General features: G+C 38.5%; 1 protein-coding gene across 1 annotated transcript; it reads left to right on the forward strand.

Moving 5' to 3' along the window:
* The first annotated feature begins 622 nt into the window (after positions 1–622).
* gins3 (GINS complex subunit 3) lies at positions 623–2,834 on the forward strand. The gene is made up of 3 exons (XM_020935299.2): positions 623–919; positions 1,051–1,284; positions 1,973–2,834. The coding sequence occupies exons 1-3, from the start codon at positions 737–739 to the stop codon at positions 2,201–2,203; spliced, it is 648 nt and encodes a 215-aa protein (XP_020790958.1). The 5' UTR covers positions 623–736; the 3' UTR covers positions 2,204–2,834.
* Positions 2,835–18,459: the final 15,625 nt, after the last annotated feature.

Raw genomic sequence — 18,459 nt, forward strand, 5'->3', positions numbered from 1 at the left:
TGACAGCAGCCCTAGAGATTATTATTAGGCTAATGAAATCTCACTAATACAGACTCTATTTACACGTAGGCTTATACTAATCTAGCCAGAATTAATTTAAAAGGAATAAAAAAAATTAAAAAAAAGAAGAAGAAAAAAGGAAATTAAGCCTTAAGCCGTCTGTCTTGCTGCTCTGAAGCTGATAATATTTAGCACTTACGGCTTTTTTGACTTTTTTTTTTTTTTTAAGCAGAATAGAAAAGAGTAAGATATATTGTGGTCATATTGCGTCCCCCAATGGGTGATTTTGTTACTACATCAAGTAGCTTTTAAAACTCCCAAGACTTTGAAAGCCTAGTTCATAATATTCACCACTCATGCGTTTTGAATGTTCATAATTGCATTTAATGAATGAGACACAGATTAGCAAACTTACTTTGTTGAACATTATTTGCATTTTTAAACTGCTAAACTACAACCAGCTTGGAAAACATTCATGACTTATACCAGTATTAGCAGAGCATTGAAAAATGACGAACACACAAGTATGATTTGCCGCCTGGTGGCGCTAGTGCATCAGTGGTTACGTGCAGCTGCCGCCATTTTGACACAAAGAAGTAAATGCGGTTTTGTGATTGGTCCTTGAGGTGCGGCGGCAAACCAGCAAAAGCGGAAAACAGGAAATCGGGATAAACAACGCTAGATGCTTTTATCGTCATTAACAAGATATTTAGTTGTAATTAACTAGTTTAGTTATATGTCTAGCGCTATGGAGTCACAATCGTACCTTCCAGTGCCTCCGGGAGTCGGGATGGAGGAAAATTTTTTCTCACTCGATGATATTTTGTTGTCCCACGAGAGGCTGCCCACCCGGACAGAGTGCACTTTTCCTCGTCTGGGCTTTTTGGAGAAATCCACGGACTCCCCAGATATATCAGAGGTGAAATACTTATAGACAGTACATTTATTCCCGCGGATATGACGTGTGGGCTATAAGTGATTAGCGTCAGATCAAATGTACTGCCAATATAGATTAACTAGAGGGATATATTTTTCTCTCCTCTGTATCAGGGTTCAAAGATGGAGCTTCCACTGTGGCTGGCGAAGGGTCTGTATGAGAGGAAGAGGAGAGTGCTCTCTGTGGAGTTGCCCAAAGTCTACAGGGAGGGCTGGAGGACGGTATTCACTGCGGACCCTAATGTGGTGGATTTGCACAAGATGGGACCATACTACTACGGCCTGGGCTCACAGCTGCTGCATTTTGACAGCCCTGAAAATCCAGAGATTGCTCAAGCACTGCTACAGGTACGGACTTGTACTTGTAACTCTTTCTTTTATTAGATCTGTCGCCTAAGATCTGAACAAGTATTTTACATGTTACACTTAATAGTCTCTATGACAGTGTATTAACTATCTTTCATAATGTCTCAAATGGCAAAAAAATGGGAAACAGGTCTGAGTTGTATTCGTGTGTTTGCAAAAATGTTAACACAAGGGGGAGCCATAGTATCAGTAAGTTCCTACTGTTGATAGAAGCAGCCTCCAAAGCTGAGTCAAAGTTTTCTGTTATCTTTGCAACTTTAACACTGAATACCAAGTTTATCTTACGAAGAAACCATTTTGCAAAGGATTTGATGTTATCCAAGGCTGGGTCAAGGTTACAGCCCGCAGGTGGACTACACTTATAGAGCTGCATTGCACAAATGGGTTTTGGACATAAAGCATTTGGACTCCAGATTTGTATAGTATAGACTGTGATTGCTTTGTACATGGTAGTTTTCTTAATTATTCTGTAGATCATGGCCTACCAAAGCATACATATTTTCCATGAAGCTCTCCTATTTAGATCTGTAATTAAATGTATGTACCCTGTGTAAAGCCAGTGCAGTCTCTGATAAATATCACACACCTATAATATACAATAATAGTGTTTATAAATGAGTGGTTGTCATTTATTTGCAATCTATTTTGTTTTCTTTCCTCACATTCACAGACGTTCATTGGGCGTTTCCGGCGAACAATGGACTCCTCTCAAAACGCCTACAATGAAGACACGTCTGCCCTCGTGGAGAAACTGGACTGTCTGGAGAAAGCCCTGTTCAAGTCGGGCCAGAGCGGACTCAATGGTTTCCAGAGCTGGGAGAAGGGCCAGGCCTCTCAGCTGACCGCCTCCAGCCTTGTCCTCAACTACCGCAAGAGGAAGATCAATGATGTGCAGCCTTAATCGTGCACAAATAAAAGGATTCAAGACTACAGACTTTAATACACATTTAATAGACATTTTATTGCCAAGTTGTATTTTGTGGGCCACATTTGAGATGATTCTTTAATTTCCTCAAGCACATTGTTTTAATTAGACAAAATAAAATTAAAAATTCTATAGTATAGTTGAGTTTTGGTTTCTTTTACATCATTGCCATTTCTAGAGTATGACTGGAAACAACTCCCTGTGAAGACAAACATGAGCTAAGAAACTGACAACAATGACCTTTCAAGTGGTGAGGCTGTGATTCATTCATGTGTGTTACAGTTGCCAGGTAACCACTTACAATTTGACAGTTTTTGCTTCAATTGCCTAAAAGCAGAGACTGGATTATAGCCAGGCCTTGATCAGCTCTGGAGGGGATCCCACAGGTTGTCCAATAACAGTGAAGCTGTTTAATCTCTTTCCTTCATATGGATGAAATGGCCTGAGGCTCTGAGCTTCACCTTTCCTCTGAAACACTGAGAAGAGTGTGTTTTGACTGAATCGATTTGATGTGGTGTTGTAACAATTCACAAAAAATATGCTGGTGCTTTCTTGTGAAAATACTATTCAATGTGATATTCAATAAAAGTTGCTCCATATTTTAGGCAATTGGATTCTCAAAACGTGGAAGTTAAATGATGGAATGAAAATGAGCAAAATGTTGGATTTTCCTTCTGGCGTTTCTCTATAGCTCATCTCCTTCTCATGCTCATGCACTGGCTTGTGTCCATACTTGTCTTGCCTAGATTTGATTGTTTATACTCATTAAAATAAGTAATAAGTAAACAACAACAACAGATTTTTGAGCAACACTCTTTGCATTGTTAAGAATCGAGCAGCATGGCATGGACCAAGGTTAGCATATGCGCGTGCGTAATCACGCACACGTGAAATTTAGCGCATATTTTGAGCTTCACTGGACAGAAGACTGAAAACATGTCACCTGTAAACCGACCTGTAGTTGAGAGGACAAAGTTGGTAATTTGCATAGTTTCTTTTATTATTAAATTACGTTCACGAACTTTACGGTAAGTTAATGAAGGATTGAGTAAAATGTAGTTTACTCTCGTGAAGCTTAAGCCAAACCACGTGGTCCGTGTGATAGTAATTGATAAATTACTAACACAGATCAAAATGGTAACCGGTGTAAAGTGGCTATTTAACGCTGTAATACAGATTGTTGATGAACAATAGGTCTAAAAGGTTTCCACTACAAGTCATGAAAATAGTCAGGGTTTCAGGGGCTGCTAAGTATGAGTAGAAGTCAAGGATAAATCCACTAGCCTGTGGTGTCACTAGCCTTTTTCCTGTGTGTGCCACTGAGAGCTGTCAGATGTAATCATAGACATACAGTCTGTGGGTGAAATGCCTGCTCCACTTGGTGTTGCCTATTACACAACTGTCATGGGCTTCCCCATAGTCATTCAGTGTATTGACAGATGTTTTCTCTCCACAGATCTGACATGTTCCCTGTGTGCCAAGTTATCCCTGGACCACCCAGCCACAAGACTGTGTACTACTACTTTTTTTCTTTTTTAAATCTAAGTTAAACTAAAAGAAGTGTCATTTTACTTTTTTAGATTCACATTTATGTTCCTGGTTTCACACAACTATTACGCTCCTAGTCTCAATTGTGCTCTGCCAATGGACTCCTGTAAAGGTCAGAGAGGGAGAAGTGAGGCGGGAGGACATGAGGTCTGTCCACAAAAGGTAACCAATTACATTTTGATAATATACTTCTCTACCTTGTGGAAATATCATATTGTAGTTACATATGTGTTTGGCAAAATTACAAGTTATTATAAACTTGCATGCAAATTATGACAAATATACATACAAGAAAAAGTAGATCAAAATTATATACAGAAAGATTTGAAGCAACTTCACTTATATCAGTCCAGATGTGAAAAGAGTGATGCAGTGTAAAGCTTCTTTGAGTTTCCAAAAAAGCTCTATATAAAACAAATGCATTACTATTATGAAAATGTTTGATAATGTGGGTGTGTGTGGGCGGTCTGAGTACTAGGTGTTAATGCTGCTCCCCTGATGGACAGGCTGTTTGGATGTTATAGGTCAGGCTGATATAAGCTATTGATATCGCCTCTGGGCTGTTTTCATTGATCCTGGTATAGGATTGTTCTGCCACAAAGACTTCTGACCCCACATTTAAACAACCACTTACAAATCCAGGCCTTGTTTAAAAATATTATAACTACAATAAAATATGTATACATATAGTTCCTTATTACTTTAAACATATTAAATAATCTTTCCTTTTGTTTTTTTAAGGTTACCTCCCTGTGTGAGTTTGGAAAGTATTTTTGGAAATCTACTGGCGCCACTGTCATTTATCCAGGCTGGTATGTAAGTGTTGGATTGAGGTTGTTTTAATGTCATACAATTCTAAATCTTTCTGTGTAACATTTCCTGATATTATATAAGAATCTTTTATTACTGTGAGCAAAGTGTAGACTTAAAGGTCCTTTATTTTGATCTATGTTATAATGTTGTTTCCGCATCACAAACAAACCTGTTATACCTGAGGTCTTCTCTCAAGCAGAAAGCACTCTGTTCCACCTCGTGTTGTCATGTGCTAATACAGGAAGTGCTCCATTGTGTTTTTTAAACCCCATATACCTTCAGTAGTATCTTTTCAAAAGTTTCAGACCTGGAATTGCCTCTGCTTAACAAAAGGTAATAGGTGTGTTAACTTGAAAACTAACCCTTCATGACATCACTGTGGAACAGAGTATTTTGAGTTTTAGACACACTAATAATAAACGGTTACTTAAACATGTGTGAATGAAACAAAACACAACTCCAGGTATGTTTTTGAGGCAGTAACAGTATTATAACATGGCTTAAACATCACAAGAGTCAATTTTACATAATACAAGTGATGACTGATGTACTATCCCTACCAAACAAACAAAAATAAGTTCATAAAGACTATACTGAAGTTAAGTTTCACTGGAATTTACTATTCCCCCTTTCCTTACGTTTGCGTTTCTATCTATTGTTTGATAAAAGACAAAATACACTAACACACACACACTAACACTTCAGTACTAGATTTGTTTTACAAGACACAAACAGCTATTCTAAGTGTGTAATAAGCGTTACTTAGAAGACACAATAATTCAGATTCATCCCCTTTTGGCCTGATGTAACTGCGGCATGTCTGTGTATCTTTGAAGACAGTTAAAGTAGCGCCAGGCTGAGGGCGAGGGTCCAGAGAGCCGACAAATAAAACATTAATATCACCTCTGGCTAGTGTCTACTTTAAGGACCTGTGACGTGTGGGATTTCTTAAACATACACAATTAAACAGTCCTTTCCACTGTGCTCCACTTTTTCTACATAAAAGGATGTCTCTCTGTCTCTCCTGTAATAGTGTCTGTGTCTTGTGATTGGTGATTGACTTGCTCTGACAGGCAAGCACTTTCTATTCTGGGTCTATGCAATTACATTTCAGCAGCTGTATTCAAACTCACTCCATGTTCATTACCTTTGTCCTCTTAACTCAGAGCTCATTATGAAAACTTGAATACCTACTTGTACTAGCATAAAATCTAAGATCTGTCACTCAATGCACTGAATATAAACTTAACCCTTTTAAAGTAGAAGCCATAGGGTATGCTTGTGCTTAAATATTTATTTCAATGGTTCAATAATGACCTCGTCTTTAATAACAGTCATGACCACCAGCCATTAACAACAAACCGAGCACTTGTCTGAACCTATCCATCAAACCCAGAGTGTTTTTTTTCCTGTATTCAACTGGTAGAGTCTTTGTCTTCTGATTCGAAGTTTGGTGGTTTGAATCCCGTTCTTGACATACAGTATCACTGACCCATGTTGGCGTTGTGATTCCAGTTCCCACAGATGAATTCTATCGTTGTGTCCTTGGGTAAGAACCAACCTCGCCCCCAGTGTCTGCGTACACTGGTATATGAATGTGTATGAGAATGGGTGAACAATTCCTTCATGTAAAGTGCTTTGAATGACTCGAATGTGGAAAAGCACTTTATAAAAATATGACCATTTACCACTTACCATTTTAAACAGACCCTGCAGTATAGCTGGGTGATGATATGGAAATAAAAATGTAATCTTGATAGGTAGAAGATATTTTGGTGATATTGTCATTCGGTGATTCATTCTGTGATTTTATTTGTTTCTACAAAATCGTGACCCCACCTCTTACTCCACAGCCAACCTATGTTTCAAAAGTGCATCACCGGTCACTGCTCCCTCCCTGTTGCACAGACCACTAGAGACAAGAACTGCTGTTAGCAACTCACAATCAATCTGTATGCTTGCCCATTTTCCCTGCTTCTATTGACATCAAGGACAGAAGGTACACTTACAGAAATATTTATCATTCCCATGAGTTAGGTGAAAGATCTGTTATTCACTGTAGTGATTGTTATGATATGTGCCTTGACTTGAACTGATCCACTGAAATAATGATGCTTTTCTATATTCCCTGTCATATTCAGACATATTGTCTCACACACTAAATCTTTCATTATGCTTTTTGTAGAGCTCTTCCAGTGGACTCCAGGAAAAGCCAGAGAGAGGAACAGTATACACCCACAAGAGAGAGGAGATGGACCACCACATAGAAAGTAGCCGTATTGTCACTGGAAAGGTATGGATCTAAATGATTGAGGTGATCTGCTCTCAAAGCTCAGTCTGGTAATGAGAGCTGAGGTGCTAGCTAGCAGGATTATCCATATCTGAAGCGACGCCCACATCACACTCACACCCCCCAGTGCTGGCACTCGAGTTGCAGCTCCCACAATGCCCTGCTGTCAGCACTGAGGAGAGGTCTGCTTCATTATCTGGAGCAGGTGGCAGCCCAGGAACAAAATACTACTGAAATATGTGTCAGACTGCTATACATAGTAGGTCCTTAATAGCTAATAATATGTGGTTTAGGTTAGTGCTGTATTTGAGTTAAAACTGGCTTGTCCTGGTCCGCAGCTGACCATAGTGTGCTTACCATATAGGATAAAGCTGATGATTTTTACGTTTGATTTATTGAAAATGTGTGAACCAGGTGAACACAACAGGAAAAGCCTTTTTCCTGCTCTGGTGTTTTGGTTGGTGATACAACTCAAATTCCCTCAAAGTATTTCCTCTGGAAGGCCTTCAGCCACATTTGCTGCCACATATGTTTTAAAAAGCCTATAGCATCTTAAATGTCCATAGCTAGCTCCTTCGCTAGCCTCTTGCACAGTCTCCATGGATACGGACAATGCAAATATCGTGTTGTGAACTAATGGGTAATTCTTTGATGTTTTGTGGTCTGTCTGTATATCTGTCAGCAGAACATTTATAAATAACAGCATTCAGCTCTTTCAGATCTTATCCAGCACAGGGTTCTCTCCGATTGTCCTTTAGTTAACAGTGTAGTAGTAGTGTAGTAGTTGACAATGTCCTCTCGTCCTCTCATTTGAAGCTCATAAGGAGCACTTAGGCTGACACTTCCTGACCAGAGCCTTTTCAGTGCAGACAAATCACAGCCATTTCACGACCCTCAGTGTGACATGGACAAAGCTGCTCCAGTCACTTCGAGCAGCACAGTATGACATCTAATAATCCTTTAAGAATGCACATTACACAGTGTGCAACTTCCTTTTGTCTACTGTCTGCGTGCTTACGCCATAAAGCCCACTGAAAAATGAAATCTGGCTTCTGTACAGCCATAAAGTCAGTAAAGCCATGCTCAGCATTTGAAATCTGTCATCTATCATTTTCCATTATTTAAGTGATATTCAGCAAAGGTTAAACAATTCAGGTGAAGTGTTTGTTATGACGAATGCCCTCAGCAATATAATCTAATATAATAATAAAAATATATCTGCTCCTTTCAAAACAGAGGTGTTCTGTTTGTAGCACCCACTGCAGCTCACTGGTACAAGATTTATCTCTCAACTACAGACATAATCACTTCTGGAAATTGCAAATCTACACTGGCCAATTTTCAGCCTCACAGAGCTCTGAGTCATACCAATAATAGCCGCAGTCGGTTGGTTCATGGCTCCTGCTCCACAGCATTCAGTATCCAGCAGGATCAATAAAAATGTCTGGAGGAACCGAGGTCTTAGATTTTCATTCATTTAATTAAATTAATTTAATTCTTTAAATGTCACAATATAAACCATGTTTTTTGCTAAAGCACAGTTTTTGATGTCATAACCCAGGCAAAAAAGAGAAAAAAGAACAGTAGCCTTTAGAAAAAGATCATTTCCTAATCATTGAGTGGGGCAGGAGGCTCTATCAAGGACGCTGTGTGCTTTTGAAAGCAACTGTATTAAAATATTAAATAGTGTTAATGAGATTTGTTGAGTTACTAAACTGCTTAACTGAGAATCGGGATAATCCAACTGCATTTACAAAAACTGTCTTTTAAAAAAATAATTGTTGTAAATATGATTTTAAATTTTCACTCCAGGCAGCAGTTCTCAATGTTGATAGACAGAAAAATAAGTGAATGCATTATTTGTTAATATTTCTGATAGTAGTATACGAGTATTATAATATAATAATTAGTGCTGTCATGCGATTAAAAAAATTGAGAGATTAATTAATTATGATCTGTAATTAATTAATTAATCTCATTTTAATCTCACCTAAAAATTGCTGAGAAAAGCCTTCAATTTGAGGTATTTTCATTTAAATTCATTATTACATTATTGTGGCAGATCAAAAGACTGATATAGATTAAAAAAAAGTGACTTTATAAAGTCATTTATTGTTTAACAAATCTCTCCAAATTGGCTGTTGAGCCCAAGACTCCATGAATAAGAAACTGTTTGCTGTAAAGTAGCAAAGACGAGGAAATCTGAACATAATAACTTTTGTCTACTTAAAGACAATAAAAAGTCCAGTCTTTCCTTAACCATATTAAAAATATTATTGATAGAGAAATACTTTATATTTGAGATCACTGGTATTTGTCCTGGTTTAGACCTGGTTTAGACCTACTTTAATCCTACTTTAGTCCTAGTTTAGTCCTGGAATGGATTAATCCTGGTTTTAGTCCTGGTGTTAGTTCTGGTTTAGTCCTGGTTTAGTCCTGGTTTAGACCTGGTTTAGACCTGGTTTTAGTTCTGGTTTTAGTTCTGGTTTAGTCCTGGTTTAGTCCTGGTTTAGACCAGTTTTAGTTCTGGTTTTAGTTCAGGTTTTAGTTCTGGTTTTAGTTCTGGTTTAGTCCTGGTTTAGTCCTGGACTGGGTTAGTCCCGGTTTTAGTCTTGGTGTTAGTTCTGGTTTAGAGGCGCACAGGAGGAAGCGCGGTTTACGCAGCGTACGCGAGAAAACACGATCCTCACGCGGCTCACGGGTGCACGTCGGTGTCCGCGCAGTGTCTACGGAAGGAAACGTGGTCCGCGCGTTCTCAGGTTAATGACGATGATGAAGGTGTGTGTTTGTGTGTGTTTTTGTTTGTGTGTGTTTGTGTGTGTTTGTGTTTGTGTGTGTTGTGTTTGTGTGTGTTTGTGTGCGTGTCCCCTCATGTGGCAGGTCACTATAGGACAGTAGTGCAGACATCATGAGCCTATGCAGGTTGTTTTCACCAGTGACATTTAAGTTGTAGGCGATATTATATTTGTTATTTTCTTTTATATTTCACGTCTGGAGAATAATTTCCAAGACACAAATGCGTTTTTACCTGTGCACTGCTGACTGTTCTACTGGCTCTTCGACCTCGTCCATTGTGTGACTGACGCCGCCAACGTGAACATGACGTTTACATCGCTCTTACTGCGCGCGTTTTGTGTGGGTTTCCGTCAATGAGTGGAATTACCGAAATAAAAAAATTTATAAATGTGTTTTTTTTTGTGTGTGTGTGTGTGTGTGTGTTGTCCCAACAACACATAAAAACAGGTTTTATAATAAAGCAACTCACATACAGAAAGAGTAAAGTTAGAGAATAAAAATGAGATTAACGCGATTAAAAAACATAACGCACTAAATATGACTGTAATTAATTAATCGCAATTAACGCAATAATTTGACACCCCTAATAATAATTGCAAATTTTTGCAACTCTCTATACCAATGCTGATAATAATAATATAATAGAGGCTAGGGGTAGAACTGCTGTTTATGCTGAACCTGTGACTTTTAGTGGAACATGGGCAATATGCAATAACAAGAGAAGAAAAAGTTATTTATTGTTTCAGAGACAAAAATCCTTTATTCTTTCAGAAGAAGTGGGTGCACATGACACTTAAGACCCACCAGAGTGCAATTTAAAATCCTATTTTATGAATTGAAACTCTAGACTAAACTTGCATAAAGACACTGGAGCCATTTAATTGAATACTTATTGTGATGGAAATGGGAATTATATTAATAGAAGTAATCAAGTAATTAAAAACACTCAAATTATAGTGATAAGGTTGCAGTGTGTTATATTTTACCACATCACTACCTTGATACTACCTTGATGCTTCAGATTGTTGGTTGGGTTCATTGTAGACATGCCTCATTTGGTTGGAGACGACCACTGGCCCCAGCTGTGTTTAGAAGTGTTTGCTGCAAAATGAACAATGAGGCTCAGATCATGCAATAGCAAACCAGCAGCACCTGTGTCTTTGAAATGAAACAGGTGAGAGGAAAAAGCATCCGCCTTATAACACAACCTCCCTCCTTTTATGATCCATGTCAAAACATTATCTGATTGTGATTATAATCCTATTTGATTTTACTAATTGATTTTAAGTGTTAAGTGTAATTACCATTAAATTAGCAGTTGATTAGATTAATTCAATTCGTTCATAGTGCCTATTTTAAACGTGACTCCGGACAAGTAACATAAAAGGTCCTAAATCCGTATGTCATTCGTTCATTCATTTTTCAAAATGAAACCAAAAATAAGAAAATGTTTTCTTCATTATTTTTCTTGAAAACCAAAATGAAAAAACAGATGATGATTGTTTTTTTTTGTTTTTTTTTTCGATTTTAGGTGTAAATGAAAAAAGGAAAAAACTCATAATGGCCGTTTCTCACTTCCGTGACTTAAACTATGATGCTGGACTGGACTAGAACTTAACCAGGACTAAACCAGCTCTAAACCAGGACTAAAACAGGACTCTACCAGGACTAAACCAGGACTAAACTGGTCTCAATCCCGGTCTGGTCTGGTCCCGGTTTCAGTCCTGGTCTGGTCCCGGTCTCTGTCCTGGTCTCAATCCCGGTCTGGTTCAGTCCTGGTTTAGTCCTGAGACCGGGACCAGACCAGGACCAGGACTGAGACCGGGACTGAGGCCGGGACCATATCGGAACTGAGACCAGGACCAGACCTGGACAAGATCAAGACTGAGACCAGGACTGAGACCAGGACCAGACTGGGACAAGATCAGGACTGAGACCAGGACTGAGAGCGGTTTAGTCCTGATTTAGTCCTGGATTAGACCTGGTTTAGACCTATTTTAGACCTGTTTTAGTCAGGGTTCAGTCCTTGTTCAGTCCGGCATCTCAGTTTAAGTCACGGAAACGGGAAACGAGCATTATCTGTTTTTTCCATTATTCATTTAAACACAAAATCTAAAACTGAAAAAACAATTAGTTATCAGTTTTTTCATTTTGGTTTTGGAGATAAATAATGAAGAAAACAGTTGTTTTTTCGCTTTCTTATTTTTTGTTTTATTTTGAAAAATGAATGAACAAATGATACACGGATTGTCTTATATTACACAAACCTGACTCTTGTGAGCTTTGAGCCATGTTATAATGTTGTCACCTCCTAAAAAAACATACCTGGAGATGTGTTCTGTTTCATTCAAACTTGAGTAACCTTTTATTGTTAGTCTGTCTAGATCTCCAAAGCTCAAAATGCTCTGTTCCACCTTGTGATGTCATGACGCGCTAGTGTTCAGGTTGACTTCCTTTATCTTTATTTCAGGAGAGATTGGCTGGTTTGAAAAAAGAACCTAAAAATGCTGATTTGTGTGTTAAACATTTGTGAATGTAACAAAACACAACTCCAGGTATTATTATAACATTATCACATAGCTTTAACAACATAACTTAGAAAATAGTGTAATATGGGCCCTTTAAGAGAGAAACAATAATCTCATACATTTCAACATATTAGTAGAGTTAGCAATTTTTATACATAATAATACAGGATATTTTGATTTCAATTGCGCAGGCTCAACTCTAACCATCTCTATTAAGTCTTGATAGCACCACAACTGTCACAGCCAAAGACATTTTGTGAAGGGTTGACTATTTTGTACTAGTTAGAGGGAAAAATGTAAACTAAAGTTGTCTATGCCGCTACTTCAAACACTTAATTAATGTGGCATTCAGGTTATAGTTTTTAACTAATTGTGTAGTGCAGTCGGATCAAAAAAGACAAAGTGCGGAGAGCAGTGCTAAAGCCTGCACCAATGTGAAGCCCTGTCTAGTCAGCCTGTCTGGGATGGGCTAAGTAGGTCATAGAGCCTGAGAGGAACAAACATAGCAAAACAAAACGCACAGTGGGGTACAAGAATATGCAGTGTATGGTTTCAGATCAAAATAATAACGCTGTGTAAAAAATATTATGTTAAGGAATGAAGCCAAGCATGGAAAAACACCTGACTTATTATCTTTTCAAATGCACATTCTTACATTTTTGTTAAATTTATTCATTATATTTATGATTTACCATGTTTTTGGAAAACCATAATCTACTAGTAAATGGTGTTTTATTGTTGTTACTGCTTATTCAGATCAGTGAATAATATTGACGGGCTATTTCCAGCATGTTGGCCAATATGATTGTAGATCTTGATTAAGATTAATGCAAAATAATGACGTAGAGACGAGTGGAATCCAGCTATACAGCAATATACTGTATATGAAATAATGGAAATGTTTTCTGTCAAAGCATTAACTGGAAAAATAGGCAGATAACTTAAAGGTGCATTGTGTAACTTTTCTGGTGGAGGATCCGTCAAATGCTTTTCTCCATGGAGATGTTATTGCGTTGTCTGGAATGCTTTACGGTATTGTATTAAGCTTTTTTATCTTCATGAAGACCAAACCAGATGAAGTTACTAGTCAAATCTGAGGAAAGGCAACCCTGCTCACAGTCAGAATGCCTGTTTTTCCAAGGTATTTTTGAGCTATAAATGAGCTGTAATTTAATAAATGTAAGGTAGAGCTGTTTAATATACTGTGGAACATTCTAGACAAAGCAAGGACATACCCATAGAAACAAGCAGGTGACAGATCTCCAACCAAAAAGTTAAGCAGTGCACCTTTAAGATTGCTTTTTTCATTGCTTCTTTTCATTCATGTTTTTGTCTCTTTACAACATTGTTGCCTTTTATATTTTATGAATGAAATAAATCAATATTCCTTCTGTATTTATTGTATGAATCTACTGTTGCCACATGACTACAAATATAATAGTATTCTGTCCATTGCAGCCTTGTTCACTGTCTCCATGAGGTGATTTCCTGCAGAGGAAATGTATAATCTGTTGTGAATCTGGAAGCTTCGCGTTTCTTAATTTGATCCTTTGCTTGTGTGTCCTTAGCCCCCTGCACGTCGCCCGTCGTGGTTGGCTGCTCTTGTGCATCATAAGCCACGTGCTCTGTGTTTATCATCAGGATGGAGGGACAACGTCACTCCCTCTCTCTCCTTTTTGTCTGGTGCACCCACAGACATCAGGCTGCTGCATACACTCCACGGGCAGCTCTGAGCACAGGCACAGAATACCACAGCTCCAGCTCTACTCACTCCACTGAAGGTATGTACGCCTCATCTTTGTAACGCTACGCCCTAGTCTCTGTCTAATAGAGAATGTCATCATTGCGGATTTATCTAAATGATCGTGTAGAATGGACAGATGAGCTGGGAGGGGGAGGATGCTAAAATGAGGAGAGCGATGTTGGCATATTGTGAGAGAGAAGACTGTTGCTCTGTAGGCTTTGTACTCGACATTGTACTTCACCTCCCACCACCCCTGTAGTCACGCGCACACAAACATCTCCCCGTCTCTGCAGCCCGTGAATAGGATTCGACAGGTTGGATTTATTGACCCAGTTGGAGATATAGTGCTCTATTGACTGTACGTCGGAGGAGGTGATGGAAGTGTGCCCACAGACAACAAAAAAAACAAAAACTCTTCCTTCCAACTGCCTAGTGCCAGTTCATGACCGTTACAGCTATAAATACTCAGCATGACATATCAAAGTTGGTATGAAATAGCTCTGATAAAAGATACAATGAAAATGTGAAACAAAGGAGCAGAGGAGAAAGGCTCCAGGCTGAACTGACATTGAGATTGGAAGAGACAATGGAAGGGTGAGATGGTTAATATCACGACAAAACCCGGCTCAGACCAATGTCAAATTCATTGAAGATTTGCTAATGCTCGGTGAAGGAGCAAGGGAGGGATTAGCGCAGTGTTAGCCACACCCCGCTTTTGGGAAAACAAGTGCTGTCTGCTGGTGGATTTCACTTGGAAGAACACCTGATGAGCCCTCTGGAAGTCTGTGTTGAATATGAAGACACCCTTATTTTATCACCAAAACTCACAGAGAAGAATCTGTCTTTTTAGTTAAAATGGAAGCCTCACAAGGACATGAAGTGACAGTGAAGTGCTGTTTTGCTGCACCCAAAAATAATTTATGTGCACCATTTGTGGTGGTATTATTTATTATAGTCTGAAACTGCTGGTCAGTAGTGAGTTATTGCTCCAGTTTTAGAGACATGATTTATGCATATTAAACTGTTCTTCTGGGGAGAGGTTTTAACAGCTGCCACGTCATGCATTTCCGAAAATTTGGCATTTTCTATTCCTGTGATGGTCTTTTTGGCTTTTGATTTAACTCTGCAGTCACCATCAATATCCAGATTCCTTAGTCAGTGACTGGTATTTTTCTAGCTCCAAGTTTGGGGTTTCTAAATTTTTTTCTCTAGTAAAGACATTTTGTTCAGCTCATATCTGTCTCCTAATATCACATTTCTGGCCTCATCATGACTGGCAAAAGATTCAGGCAGAAAATTGTCTCTGCAAAATAAGTCATGCTGAAAAAAATTAGCTATTGAACTCAATTCTGGCCACATTACAGAAGCAGTGAAATAGTAACAAGCTGAGTGGTCTATTTTTGTTTGTGCCTATTGCATAATTCCTCTATTCAGTGCCACCACTCCCTTTTTTGGAGAGATTTTTAATACTGTGTATAAAGGCTCTCTTTGCCTCTCCGGGGCTGAACTGGAGATGAGAGTGTCTTCCCTATGGAGAGGTCTGTTTCACAGTTCAGCTGTTCTGAATAGATTTACAAACAGTAATACTCTGTGTTTCTGCGTACACAACAGAGATGCTTGGCCTCAACCTGTGACTGACGCAGGTGAATCATACACAGATTGAACATTGTGTTGTTTACTTGAATCTGTATCAGAATATGACTCTAAACATGTGATTCGTGTAATGTCAAACGTTAAAAACATATATTTTCCCTTTTCTGAGCAAACTTGTATATATTTCTGGACTTTTGTGGTTAATTTTACAGAACTCATTGATGCATTATAACTCAAAGCTCATATTAACATGTTTTTGTCAAAACTGGCCACCTCTAGTAACACAGAAGGAACAGTGGTTTCTAATCTTATGGGTTTTGTTACTGTCAGCATTTTGGTTGTGTTAAATAGTAAGTAGCCTTTGTGTATTTCAGCCAGTCGTTCAAGAAGTTAACATTGAGTTACCTAGCAACCATCAAATGTCACTTATCTCCTGAAATACTCACAATGCACATAGGCACAAAGCTGCTGCTGCAAGTGCTACATCCACAACTATATGCACTGGGTGGGGAGCACAATAGCCAAATCCAGTGGCTACTGTTTCCTTGTAGAAACATGAGCCTCATTTCCAATGGTTCACTTTGGAGCGGATTGGAACAGGCCACATCTATCTCCACTAAACACTAAAGTGACAGTTTGAAGGGTCCTGGTACTGTACGCCGCTAGGTGTAGTTAACGATCAAATGAGATGATTGGACAAGAGAGAAAACAGAGTCTAAAACAAGATGGCAAAAAGCAGAAATAAACATAAAACAATAATATCTCACCAAACACTGACTTGATATTGTAATAAATCACTGTATTTCTAGTTATGGCAAAATGTTGAACCGACATGCTGCCAAAACAAAGCTAGAGCACAGCTTACAGCTGTTTCCTGTTTATGGTTACACACGTCACTCACGTTTAAAAATCAAACATATTAAATTTCCAGGGCATAATGCATCTGACATGAGCCAAACCCAATGCATTACATAAAGAGACATTAAAATGTGGCGCATAGGCGCCGAGAAATGAAATAAATCATCTCGTTTCAAAGCGTCACAATCTTGGAATTACTAAACGTATTTTGGTGAATCACTGAGATTGGTTGTAAATTAAGGGGTATGATTCAGATTCAGTTTAAATTGGATAAATTAAGAGAACAAGAGTTATGTTTGGGTGACATCAGTGTCTCACAGAACAGAGCCCTTCACCTGGATCCAGAGCCCTGCCCCTGGATCCTGAGCCCTGCCTCTGGATCTTGAGCCCTGCCCCTGGGGAATGGAAAACAAGCAGACCCACTCCAAGGCACTCCCAAAGCGAGCCGCTCCAGTGGAAAGAGGCTATAATAGATAGCCCTGTGGATGTACAGTCACTATTGCTCTCTACTTTCTTCTGTTTGTGATATTCAGTATTTTTCCAGCTTATACCAGTGTCACGTTTCATGTCAACAGTGTTCCATTGACATTATTCATTAGCAGCATTGACATTGATTGGGTTATCTCCAGACCAGTCCATGTCTCTGATGTTGTGGACACTCAATTGAATGTTCCTATTGATTACGCTGTTTGTCCCTGGAGCACTTTAGCTATTCAAAATGAACAAAACCTATCCTGTTCTTATGGCTGGACTATTAATCAAATGTGAATCGAAAGCAAGATGAATTCATTTCTAATGTCAGGGATCAACTTAGGTCCTATTAATGGGAAAGTCTACAGCCAGCACTCTGTCAGTCAAATTATGTGGTTTGGAGCAGAGTTCAAACTTGCTCTATGGAGTATTTTGTGGAGTTAGTTAAATGGCAATGATTAAAAGTCTTTTTTATGGTCAGGAAATCAATATAAAATGGAATATTTTTCAGTAAGACAAAACTGTGATAAATCAAAATGAGTAAAAAAATATATTTTTTGTCTACCAGCCCTACCTGATTGCCAGCTTTGTTATAGAAAATCTTTCAGGCAAATTGAATTTATTAAAATAACCTAAAAAATATTCTCCTTAACTGTCTATTCTTTTGGTAAGTGACTAATTAAATACACACATTTTTACTCAAATCCAGATAAAATTCCTAATTCAGTCACCTTTATTCAAGATAGTTTTTCCCAATATGTCACTTAGATGGGGTACCATTTAATCCCACCATTATCAACCAATCCTTTTCAAAATGGAAACTGGGCATTGAGTGTTTAGCAGTGTATAGTTAAATGTTTTGGAACAACTCCTGTGCTCCTTGGAGCCCCAAATTCTCCCACAGGCCACCCGCTGCTCTCCCAACAGCCTGACAAAGGAGCTGGCTCAGGGTGCTAGCCCAGGGTGCTGCTGTGTGTGTGTGTTGCATGTTGATGTATTTCCCTACTTCAGCGTTTGTATGCAGCTCTGTGTAATGGCTACACTGTCAGACAAGATACAGTGTCATTTAGACAAATGTTAGTCACACGTTTCAGTAGTTTCAGTTTTTGCTTCAAGTCTCCCAAGTCTTCAGGCTAACCAGATATTGGTGTTTTTTAGATTCTAATGTGATAATGTCAGGGGGCAAAAAAGAGATTTCCCTATTGACTGACATTGTACTTTGCCATGAAATATCCAAAGGGTAAATGCACAAATCTTAAATCTGAACATTTCAATAACTGACTAGGCCCTGGAATTCACTGTATTACATCAAGAATCTACATTTTAATAATATTTATTTTAGCTTTTAGCTCCCCCCATGTTGAATATTATTGGCTAAGACTGCTCTGATGTCATCTGAAACTCAGCAATTGCTTTTGGGGAAAGTCACATCAGTACAAACAGTTGGGGTGAGCGAACTTCCCAAAAATTTGCAGCCAGATCATGATTTTGATTTCGTTACTGTTCATATAAATTTATATCAGTATCTTTTCATTGTCTTAATATGTCTATCTTTTATCTGGTTGTTTATTGCAAATGGTTAAATCCAATG

This window comes from Boleophthalmus pectinirostris, unplaced genomic scaffold (assembly GCF_026225935.1).
Source record: "Boleophthalmus pectinirostris isolate CB_2022bp ecotype Guang Dong unplaced genomic scaffold, ASM2622593v1 HiC_scaffold_2, whole genome shotgun sequence".
Lineage (NCBI taxonomy): Eukaryota > Metazoa > Chordata > Actinopteri > Gobiiformes > Gobiidae > Boleophthalmus > Boleophthalmus pectinirostris.

Bases quoted from the DNA above. Each gene is read 5' to 3' on its own strand.
- gins3 (XM_020935299.2), top strand. From the start codon at position 737: ATGTCTAGCGCTATGGAGTCACAATCGTACCTTCCAGTGCCTCCGGGA. The intron at 920-1,050 runs GTGAAATACTTA...CCTCTGTATCAG, and splicing joins ACTCCCCAGATATATCAGAG to GGTTCAAAGATGGAGCTTCC. The intron at 1,285-1,972 runs GTACGGACTTGT...TCACATTCACAG, and splicing joins TTGCTCAAGCACTGCTACAG to ACGTTCATTGGGCGTTTCCG.